General features: G+C 35.3%; 1 protein-coding gene across 1 annotated transcript in view; it reads left to right on the top strand.

Annotated features, from left to right (window-relative positions):
* The window catches only part of LOC144446639 (neuronal acetylcholine receptor subunit beta-2-like), a 40204-nt gene extending 28304 nt beyond the window's left edge, over positions 1–11900 (top strand). The window contains exons 2-7 of the mRNA XM_078136451.1: positions 5392–5537; positions 6084–6128; positions 6625–6734; positions 7699–7901; positions 8510–8848; positions 10299–11900. Of these exons, the coding sequence (XP_077992577.1) occupies positions 5392–5537; positions 6084–6128; positions 6625–6734; positions 7699–7901; positions 8510–8848; positions 10299–10954 (1499 nt within the window). The 3' untranslated portion in view covers positions 10955–11900. The remainder of the gene's footprint in view (positions 1–5391; positions 5538–6083; positions 6129–6624; positions 6735–7698; positions 7902–8509; positions 8849–10298) is intronic.
* The last annotated feature ends 614 nt before the right edge of the window (positions 11901–12514 follow it).

Genomic DNA, 12514 nt, shown 5'->3' with positions numbered 1-12514 from the left:
GAAAGAATGACCACAAAAAATACAAAATATTTAAAATGTTTTACAATTTAAATAGAAACCATTTTGGAAACATCACAAAACTTAAGCATTTACTAAAATACGATTTGATTGTCTTGCAACACTCCCGAGAAGAAGAAAATTGTATTTCCATAGCTTTTCTGGTGCTACTCATTTGCTGAAATAAATATTCTCCTTCAAATCGAGTAATGCATATTATAAATATTCTGCATAGCAATATATGTATTCATGCGATGTTAGCTGAAACTTTAGTTAGACGAGAAATCCAATACAATTTAATCACCAGGTCGTTTATGAGATGAGAGTCAAGTAAACGAATTTACTGAATGTGCATAATTTTGTAGGCAATCAAATGTTTACGTTGTTGTTCTTGTGCATATATGTTATGGTGTTGGTGCTAGTGTGAATGTGTATTTTATTTCCTCCTTTAATGTAAGCTTTCATCTTTCAAATCAAACTGTTGTTGCCAAAGTTGCAGTAACCTATGTTTGCAATACTTTAAATTTGTCTCTGCTGTAAATTTGGGCATAGTCGGAAGTTGGGCAAGTAACCACTAATCTACTGACTTCACCTGCACTTAAATTTGTGTTATTGAAATTCAGCTGCACATCTCACTTATAATTTTAGTTTAAATGAAACTCGTTTTATTTAAAAATTTGATTGCTTGCTGATTTTATTGTACGTCGTACAAAGTATGTAGTCATTGATACGTGAAATGCACGAAACGGTTAATTTGTCTTGACACATGACACAAGTTGTATGGTATTATCCCACATCACAATGTCGCGAACATTATATATGTATGTATGTATGTATGTATGTATGTATGTATGTATGTATGTATGTATGTACGATTATACCATGCACGAGCAAGGTTCAACAAAAATATTCAAATATACCCTGGTCGTTCTACGTCAGAACAACGCTCGTCTATGTCTATGTTGTTTATATTACTGCCGATGGTATAATTATATTATTCTCCAATATTTTTCGTCATTCAGCTGGAAAATACTCGTGACCTCGTCTAGCGACTCGTAGCGACACGGCCCTATAGGTCACTCTATTTACCTTGGCTGAACGATGACAAATATCGGGTAATAACATATAATTATATATTCACAACCATGATACATGTAGTCTTAGTAAACGTTTAACATTTTTAGAAATATATGATATTCGACAAAAATATGAAATGATATAGATTTATGTGTATCATGGAAATGCTATATGTAATTCAATTCATTGATCATGTGTTACATCAATACAATCAGTTGCAGTCCTCCCATGCCCTTGATGACAGATGTATACCAATAGGGGTACTATAGTCAACTACACATGAGTGAAACATTCTTGTACGTGATCAGACAACACAATATTGATGTTTCGTGTCTAACAAAGACGCTAAGGAAGTAAATTGTAAGCCGGCAGTCAATTGTGTAATTGCCTATTCTGTCAGAAATGTTATAGAATTATGTGCTGAGGTTACCCGTTCTTTAAGTCTTATTTGTGGTGACCTGTGACAAGAAGAATATTTAAGATAAGTACGAGTATTAGACGGAAATATGCAGTCTAGTAATAGCAATATGAAGAAATTACTCCCGTGAGTCGCCATGGTCGACAGTGAGACAGAAAGACAGACAAATACTATAGGTAGCTAGGTAGGTAGTAGGTAGGTAGGTAGGTAGGTAGGTAGGTAGGTAGGTAGGTAGGTAAATGGATGGATGGATGGATGGGTGGGTGATGGATGGATAGATGGATGGATGGATAGATAGATATATACATAGATACGTGGCTGAAATTAATGTTTGCTAATGTTACATCTGTGATATACGTACATAGCACGCCCAGATTGGCATAGTCCCCTTAAGTGCTTAGTAAATTAAACAATTGTGGTATATGCAACCACGCTTGATATTGTAGACTCATTTTACATGTAATCTAAACAAAAGTTTTAAGGGGGCACAGGCTGAGTTCATTCGAGTTGCAGCGTGCATATTGGAAGCATTATATCAATCAACCAAATTTCTATAGCGCCAACCTCCAGAGCAATTATACTTTGCTGAAGTATACTTAACTATCACGTGCGATTAGCTGAACACAAAAATGGTACCGAGAAATATTTATAAACGATTCAAAGTAATTAGAGTGCCTATAAAGATGTCGAAGAAATTGCTACTATGCAATCAACTGTTCTAACAATGCCAGAAGACAACTGTATTAAATGACACATGGAAGACATGCATTAACATTATACTAGAATAGTTTAATCAGATTTTATATATGTATGTTATTTGTGTGAACATCTTTATAGACTCAGCTTATGTAATTTTTGAAATACCCACCCTGTAAAACCTATACAAAACATAACATCATTATAATCGACAACAAACAAACAGACAAGCATGCATGCACTTAGCTATACTGCAGTACTAATTTAAAGCTAGTGTACCACCCACTGACTTCCAAACCATGTTTTAATGCATATATTTTTAGACTGAGTATCCCTCGTTCTTAATTTACTACATTCACCACCCACAGTATCGATTTCTATATTAGTTTCAAGGGAGACTTCAATTTTACTTGACAAATATCACTGCTATTATTCTGGTAATTCACACAAGCTGGTTTTAATTTTATATCTGAAAGTCACTTCTTGGGTGGTAGAAATTCATAGTGAAGTGCAATAGTGAAAATAAATGTGTGTGTATGTGTGTGTGTGTGGCGGGAGGGGGTTCTAAGTCCCTGGTATTATATATCAACTGTAACGGTTCATAGCCATTGATGTTGTCACGTCTTGTTACCGAATCATTCTGCCTTTAACTTCCATGATAAAGTTGATGGTGTAGTTACCATCCCATCTATTCTTACAAGTATTTTGCTGTTCGTATAACTCTTTTCCCTGTCATTAGTTGTTTGTTCGTTCGTTTGGAAACTATTTCCTTTTGGCTACGTGATCTACGATTTAACGTATTGTTAAGCAGTTGTTGTACCTTGAAAATAGTAATAAACTACCTAAAATTATAATTTGGATATTGCATGAGTTTAAAAGATTCAACTCTCTAAAGGCGAAGCGATGATTTGATCAGCTGTCGTCATCGATCGTGATCGTTCCCTTGCTTGCGTCAAAAACGTAACAGTTGTAATTCATTATAAGCCGGTGAATAAACGAAGTTACAGATTAATGCTCGAAGTCTTCGTTATAATAAACAATTTATTTTTTAACAGATGTCGTTATTTTGACATCGTTTTAATCTTTTTTGTTCATCAAGTTAAAGGGATCCCCTAGCTGGTAGTCCATAGACAAACCAATGAAGACACATTATCCTATACCGTTTGGCCAAAAAAAAACTTTGGCTCGTATTTATGAAAATATACAGCCAAGATGCTTCATAAATGCTTATACTTGGGTGGTTTTAAAGAAAATTAATGTAAACAACTAACTAATATGTATGTTTTAAAGGTTTGGGTCGTGGAACTTTGTCACTCTTTGTAAATTAGTTTACTCTATTATCAAATATTTCATTAAGGTTTTAGGCAAATAATAACCATGACGTTAATCTGGCCAATGTTCCACAAACTGTTTGAGATTACGTGACATAAACAAAGATAGTTTGAATTAGATGTCAAAAAGACATCTGACAATCCTTGCCGAATGAATAAACATTACGTTACTGAAGAGAATCCCATTTACAAAACGATTTTATGCAATTTGGATTAATATTTGCACAGATGTATAATTTCTTAGTTGTTACTGACAATGGCTAATCACAATTTTCATTTAATCAAACTGATGTCACACAAAGTAAACATAGTAAAAAAAACTGTCCTAAGGCATGGAGTAATTAATTTGTGCTGAAGCAAATACTATTGCCCTTTGTATTGATTATGCAGTTAAGGAGCTTTCCTTTCTAGCCCATTACAACCAATATGTGTTCAGGGTTATGCTACACTCTAGACAAGTTTAGAATAAATTATACAGTGATTAACTCATGGATGCATGTTTTTGGTATCCGTTTATATTAAGATGTGTATAACTACAAAACCACATTGTAGTATGCATGTTCTGTACGTTTTGCTGTGAACGAGTCGTGTAGCAGTTTCTGAATTTAGACAAGTAATGAAAATAACGTACAGAATAAAAATCTATCTGTATAATTTACCAGTAGTTCTAATATATGGCATGGGCTAACAAAGAAAAAAGAACAACTACAGGGCTGGCTGCTTCACTGAAAAAAATAATCAACACTTGTTTGCTACAGGGTATCACAAATGACACGTATTAAAGGGTAATACTCAGCTGCACGTCAAGTTTCACATCTGTCAGACTATGTTTTATTTGAACATCTCCACACTTTCTCTCCATTCCATTCAGTCCTTCATAGATATATTAGATGATATAGAAATGAATGTTACAAATGAACGAAAGCTAACAGCTGCTACATGCAGTCGACAGCTGGCAAGAAGAACCAACTATTGATCATTATACTTATGGGCTGTTAACATCATAAATGGTGTAATATACTGGTATCATCATATAACATGAAGTACAGTTCGACAACCTGGCAGGATTTGACACGTCGTTTCTCATAGAAAATTATTACCAAGCATCCGACATACTTGCATATATACTCATCTCGCGGTTAACTACACATACAATTCGTCTGTTTAAGCTCCATGTCTGTCTGTTATGTTGTATGGATTATGTACTAGCTAGGGTACAGATGGATGGTTAATATATAGGTTTGAATAAATGGGATCCATTATTATTATTGGTGGTGGTGGTGGTGGTGGTGGTGGTGGTGGTGGTGGTGGAGGAGGTGGTGGTGATGGTGATGATGATGATGATGATGATGATGATGATGATGATGATGATGATGGTGATGATGATGATGATGATGATGATGATGATGATGATGATGATGATGCCGTAGTGGTTGTCAATAACTCCAACTACAATAAAAGCATAATACCTCTAACATTGCCTTGTGCACAAGTAAATAAACAACTGTACAGCGAAGAAAAGTGCCCATGAGTAAAAGTATAAGCGTCCTCAGTTTTGAACGCTGAGACATATGGTATGAATTACTGTTTTATGTTCCTGACCAACAAAACGTGTTTACTCTCATTAAATATGATTTCATGAACTTATTATTTTCTGTTCAGTTTTCCAACTTGTCACATTACTGTTTTACTCCAGTCGATAGTGCGAGTTCTGAATAAAGTCAAATGCGTTGCTTTGTCCTTCTAATTGAACAGTGTGTCTCCAAAACTATACGTTCTTGCAGATGTGCTGGCAACTATAGATCACATCGTATTGAGGGGATACCCTCAAATTAAAGAGTATGTTCCTAATAATGTATATTTTTATTGTAGATGTGTTGGCAACTATGGATCACATCAAATTGAGAAAATATCTCTTCACAAATCAAACCTACGACAGGTCAGTTCGGCCAGTAGTCGATACCAGTACCCCTACATTGCTGGAACTACAATTTTTCCTGTCACAAGTTCTTAACGTGGTGAGTAAAATGTTATTTCAATTTTGTTCATTAACAGGTTTTATTCAATTTATTTACCCTTACGGGTACAGTTCTACCTGCTGCAGTGGTATCCTATTTTGAATGTACGTCACATCTTTACCTTTGGTGAGGGTGGACACCAACTTTGAGATACACTAGCGAACGCAAAGGATAAGATGAGGAGATGGGAAATGGGGAAAGTAACAATTAAAGCTTGTCCTTAACTAGACTGTAAGCAGGTTGATTCATTCTACACTAATGCCATGTTAGCACGAATTGAAAATACTTTTTGAACTTTTGAGAGAGAAAAGATTACAGCAGAAGTAAAAGTGCATTGTGTTAAACTGCAAACGTCTAAGCACAAGATCGTTACCACGAACGTTACTATCAGTTTACCTATTAACCTAAATCATCTTACCCCTTGAAGGAATTTTTTTATTATGGTAGTTGCTAAATTTTGAGAAGCCATATTACGATGTCCCCACTCTGTAAGCTGGGTTTGTTTATTTATTTATTTGTGAAACTAATACACGTTTCTATTCACAGGACGAGAAATTACAAACCCTGAAAATGAATGTATGGTTGACAATAGTAAGTACGATACCACATTAATATGAGCTACGTTACTGAAAAAGAAAATATCTATGATATGTAATGGATATGGGCTTTGTGCTTTCTTCTTTCAGTACGTTTTATTGGTTGACATGGTATATCTTTAGTTCTTTCCCCTGATTCTACGTGTTCAACTCATCAAGTTGCCAATCGGTTTGTCATTGACACACAGCATGTTAATAGCATCCCCGTTGATAAAATGTCACTACTTACATGCATATAAATGTTGACAGTTCCTATTTCGCCCATGACGGATGACATTGACGGCATTATACGGATCAGTGGATACATGCCTAAGTTGATGTATTTATAGTTGTCGGATTTAATTTCAACTAAGACATTTAATGGTGTGATTTATTTGACGATTGAAATTTAACTCGTAAAGATGAGGCGACTTATTTGTTTACTACTGCTGTGTTTGTAGAATAGATCCAGGATGCAATGCAATATTTGTTTGTTATACTTCTCCTATCAGAGATGGCGAGACGAATACATGACATGGGACCCAAACGATTTCGGCGGTATACTTAACTTCAAGATTTCAAAAGATATGCTTTGGATGCCTGATGTCTGGCTCTACCAAAAGTAAGATTCTGTTTATGCTGAAATCTGTTTATAAGAAATCGTTGTGTTTGTTCTAATTACCCTATATTACGGATATCTCATTTCTTAAAATACTCCTTTCAATATCCGTATCCACATGAGTCATGCTTCAATAACAAAACATGGGTTTACTCTACTGTAAATAAAACCAAAGGCAACCTACATTTTAATTAGTTCCAAGTATGTGACACATTGCAGATTATTTCCAATGTATTCTACTTAATTAGCTGTAGTTTTCCTTACCATGTTTCTATTTGTTTGTCTCGTTATTTGTTTCTCTTATATTGTCAGTGTTTCTGTCCATCAGCCATTTATTTTTAGGCTTATCATCTACATCTCCGTGTTCCGTCTATATGTTAGTTCATCCCCTGGGTTCATCCATTCACATGTCCGCCCATCCATCACCCGTCCACCCATTTGTATATGTCGCGTCTGTTTGTAGTGTCGGCGTCTCAATATATCTCGTTTGCTTTACTACATGAGGTAGAACTCGATATTTCGAATTTTGTATAAAAGACAGTCTGTGAAAGTTCCTTTTCCTGGTCTGATGTGGAAAACTCCTTTCATAACCTTCAGATTATATGCTGACTTAATTTTGTCTATTATAGTCTCAGACTTCAATTCTAATTTATTGAACTTTAAACTTTGTTTACCGTTCGACATTCAACACTCGTACGATCGTACTTTGATACTTGACGTTCATCGACGATTTATCAGCGACTACCCGTCTACCCTTACTTATTTCTATTTCCTAATTTTCAGGTATACAGCATAAAGTCTTGCTAACGATCTATCAGCGGCTAGCCTTACTATATTTGCAGGTTTTCATGTAGTTCTGTTGCAAACGATCAATCAGCAACTAAATTACCTAGTTTTCAGATCTTGTATAAGGTCTGATGCTAACGATCTAGGATATTTAGAAATAGCCTTTATTTTTCACATGCAGTGCTGACAACAAGTATGAAGATTTTACATTAAACTCACAGTGCCTTGTGCAGCATCATGGTGAAGTGTTATGGGCAGCACCAGCAATAATCAAATCACACTGTAAGATGGACGTGTGGAATTTTCCATTTGATAAACAGTCGTGCAGTGTTTCATTTGGTCCTTGGTTGCATAACGCTTCTGAAATCAGAGTTATGGGTACAGGTGAGCAATATGAACATTAGTATAGAGAGTACATACAATTGTAGTGTTTCTAAATTGTTGTAATGTTTATACGTGTTTTATGTTAAAGTGTCATCCCATGTATAAGTGTCAAGCTCAGTGCTATTATTAAGTCAATATTGACAATATGAATACTAGTATAAAATACATATGTACATTTACTTATATATATATATATATATATATATATATATATATATATATATATATATATATATATATATATATATATATTTATATATATATGATTTAAACACGATAAGCAGAAAAGAAGATAACACAAGATGAAGAAAAGAAGGTTTATAACATTGCCATTCTAGTTCTCAGCCACTGCTACAGTAGTATGAACATTGACAAGCACTGAGACAAATCTGCAACACTGCTGCTAACGATGCGCGGATTTCATTCAGGTTTCTATTTTAAATAATATCACATAGTGTAGACAAATTTGACCTTGGGCATGAAATAAGATAGAAGCATAGGATGTCCCAACTGTCTGTTTTAAAGCTATTTTGAGCACACCTGTGACAAATAGAACATAACTGACTCAGAGATTGATTCAAAACGTGTTTAATCTCATTTAATTCCAGGAGACTCCTCGTTTTTCGAAGGTGACACAGAGTGGCAGTTGTGGGATTTGGAGACCAGAAATACAAACGATACTGTACAATATTACCCTGACTATCCATATGAAGACTTTTCCAAAGTTATTTACAAACTCTATTTAAATCGACTTCCTACTTATTATGTATTCTACTTAATAACCCCATGTTCACTCATCTCGGCGACAACGATTCTCAGTTTCTTCCTACCCGTTGAGTCTGGAGAGAAAGTTGGTCTGGGAATAACTGTTCTTTTATCATTGACTGTTTACCTATTGCTGCTGGCAGAAACACTGCCCCCAATGAAGAACAACGTCCCTATTCTAGGTAATGACCACTTTAGAATTCATCATAAACGATATATTCTTCGAATTCCTTAACAAACACACACGTGCGCTCTCACACACACACATACATACATACATACATACATACATACATGTACATACATACATACACGCACCACGCACACACACACACAAGCACATACATACATACATACATACATACATACATACATACATACATACATACATACATACATACATACATATACTAATTCGCTTGGCTTACCCATGCCCGTTGGCTAAAATTTGACTGCTACTGAAAGCAAGGTCTAGGTTACTATCCATATTGAATATTATTCGCTGACTACCCACCACTGTTGTTATCTTTGATATATACAATAAGGTCTAAGTTGTTGTTAAGGGCATAGCCTCGTTTCTAATTCTTAGACGTCTTTGTGTTCATTGTTTTGAATGCTCATACGCAGGAGTCTCGTTTCCATTGTTATGTTTAAAAACTATGCTACCATTTGGCTGTTGCTAAGTGAGAAATCTTGGTTACTAGGCATAATTATTTGTGTTCAGTTTTGGAATGATCATTAACTTGACTACTTGTTATCATTGAAAAAACACTGCCGATTTCGTAAAGGGAATATTGCGGGTGAATGAGTGGGCAAAACAAGTTGTGCTTTGCTGCCTTATAAGATCTGTGTCAAAGGATGATGCATGCAAAGTTGCAAGTAAATATTTTGTCTTGTTCCTGAGAAGATTTCAACTGTTTCGTAAAATCCGAGATGTAACCAGTCAACATGACGATCGGTTCACAAGGGTTCGATGTTCCAGACCATATTTATCACAAGACGCTTGTTTTCATGAAACATATTTTTTTTAAACGGCGGAAGAAAGAAAAAGATGAAGAAGAAATTGAACAATGTTAATACGGTACAAACCCATTTGCTTGGACGCCTGATTATTAGAAAACTCTATTTGAAAATTTGTACAGTGACTCTGATTTTTTAAAAATGATTTTTATTTGAGAAAAGGTTGGAGTTTACTTGAACAAAGTAACATCAAAAGTTTTAGAGTCATTATTTTCATAATATGTGTTAGAAAAGGTATAGCATGTATTTTTTTTTAGTCGGTGGATTGCATATTGTAATACGGAAATGAACTAGATTGTGTAATAATTAAGAACACATTGCCCTTGATGAAAGATGTAAAAGGCATTAAAAGAGACATTAATTAAATGGAGATTACCACACACCCTGAGAGCAAATAGAGGAAAGGCCAGAGGGGGTTTGATAAACCTAAGATATGTGTTGTTGTGTTGGCAGGTTTTTTTCTTCAATTTGCAGTTGTATTAAACTTAACTAAAGCTAACTAATATGAGCAATATATTTACACCCTAGCTTTGTTAAACAGCATGAACGTCATCAATGACCTTTCCCCTTTCACGTCTTAATACTGTTGTGTTTCCTTGTGTGTCCTGACAGGCCAATACTATGCAGCTAACATGGTTCTTGTCTCGATATCAATATCAATGTCGGTGGCAGTGCTTAATCTGCATCATCGAGGACCTGAGAGTCAACCTGTTCCACGATGGTTACGGCGTCTTGTACTTGGTAAAGTTGCTCGCTTTGTTCTCATCAGACAAGTTTCCACGAAGACTGCCATCAGAAAAATCCAGCGGGAGAATGTACGGCACCATAGAAAATTTGAAAGTGCTCCCATTTTCGATATGTCGGAATCGCCGGAGTCAACTTTCAGGAACGCAGTGAATGGAGTTCTTCAAGCAAGACGACTAGCCAACCACTCGCCTGGACCAAAACAAAGACGGAACCAACAACAGTCTTCGGATATACAACCTAATGCAAACCCTCTACCTAGATTCTTTGATGGGAATGTACATTTTCTAAGAGAAATTTTGAACGAAATAAAAGCATTGCGACAAATGTTAGATGACCGTAAAAAACAAAGTGCAACTAGTTGTGAATGGAAACAAGTTGCTCTTGTCGTGGATAGAGTTTTTCTCTTCTTCTATATCCTGGCTACAATCGGTTGCATGCTTGTCATTTTCTTACAGATAGAGTATGAAGAAGGCCCTAGTCCCCTTGAGAAGAAATATACCAAGCTATATGGACCACCATAAGATGGGCAGTGATGTATCTCTCAATCTAACATGAGCTATATGTACATATGACACAAGCTAACACAGTTACTGCAGCTGAACTGAACATGGGTACGAAATACAGATTGCTGAAGAAGAATGTGTTGGTGGCAATTCAAAGTTAATGGTTCCTCCTACCATTTGTGCCAAGTCTATGACTTCTTACTACGACTTGGTCTTCTTAATTCTGACCAGTATTTTGCAGACATTATCTGATGGTAAACTTTTACATACGGTTTAAGAGAATCAGAAGTAAAAGGAGGACACTTTAAAGATATGACATCAAGAAAAATATGTATGCGATGAAATGAATGCAAGCCTGATCTGTTTGTCAAGCTCTTTGTTTGGAATATTCTTATTCGTGTGTTTTCAATCAAAGGCTCAATGACGATTTTGGGGAAAAAAAGTATGAATACAATATCACCTACAGAAACATTATGTTGCTTATCCTTTCTGCATAGCTAAACTTGACATTTACATGACAGAGACCTGAACACTTTGACAGTGAACCGGATCTCACATACATCCAAAGCAACTGTACATTGATTTTATTATTGGAGGATATGTATTTGAAACCAGAGTTGAAATTAGTGTTTGTGAGAGCGTTTTACTTCATGAGCCCACCGTAATAATATGCATTTATAGTTTTCTCGAGACTGTGTTTTCACTAAGACGTTTCGCAACCTTGTTGATGGATAAACCCTGTTCTACCCATGTGTACACCCGATTGTGAATTGTAATTACTGCAGCACTAAAGTTAGAACTGTACTTACCGTAGTTTATACTTTATCTAGCACTTTTGTCTTTACCTCAATTTTCATAATTTTTTAAAGTATTGATAGTAATGATTCATTTTTCCTTCAAATAAAGGGTTCATTACATGGTCGTGATAAAATCGTTGTGTCTTAAAGGAATGCTGTACTCGACAACTTAAAGAGTCATTAATTGATTCGTGGTAAATCCCTATCTATGTACCCAAATCTACAGTTCAGGTAGTAAAATACATTTTAATATTGTTCCATATACAAATACACACTTGACATGAGAAGGTGAATCGGTATTGCTATTTTTCTATATCACCCCAAATATGAATGTCACTATTTTCAGCTTGGGTAGTCGTAACAACAAAAAGTCGTGAATGTCAGGAGCGATTGGTGCGCTTGTGCGCCCCTGTTTCAGAAGCAAAACAGCACACAGGCAATGTTACTCAAGAAATGCAAACATTGATTTCCAGGTTTAAAAATATTGAAATAAGCGTTAACTTATATTTTGCCCTTTAAAGAATACACCAACCCTTAATTGACAATGATTCAATCTTTCTAATTAGCCGACATATATGTCTTCTATCATGTGATACCTTGTATATCAGCTTGAGGTTTGTATGCAAACAGTGTCAATAGACAAATTATATCAGGACCATTTGTGTTTTTGTCAGTGTCTGCAATGTTACATGCTTTAGGAAGTGTACAAATTAAATAAATAAAAATAAAAAGTAACCTTTTAAAAGTAATAGTTCTAGTTATAGCTTTTTCGCGACTCGAA

The sequence above is a fragment of the Glandiceps talaboti genome, chromosome 15 (genome assembly GCF_964340395.1).
Source record: "Glandiceps talaboti chromosome 15, keGlaTala1.1, whole genome shotgun sequence".
NCBI classification, from domain to species: domain Eukaryota; kingdom Metazoa; phylum Hemichordata; class Enteropneusta; family Spengelidae; genus Glandiceps; species Glandiceps talaboti.
Note: the sequence above shows the minus strand (reverse complement) of the source record. Positions and strands in the feature narration are given on the sequence as shown.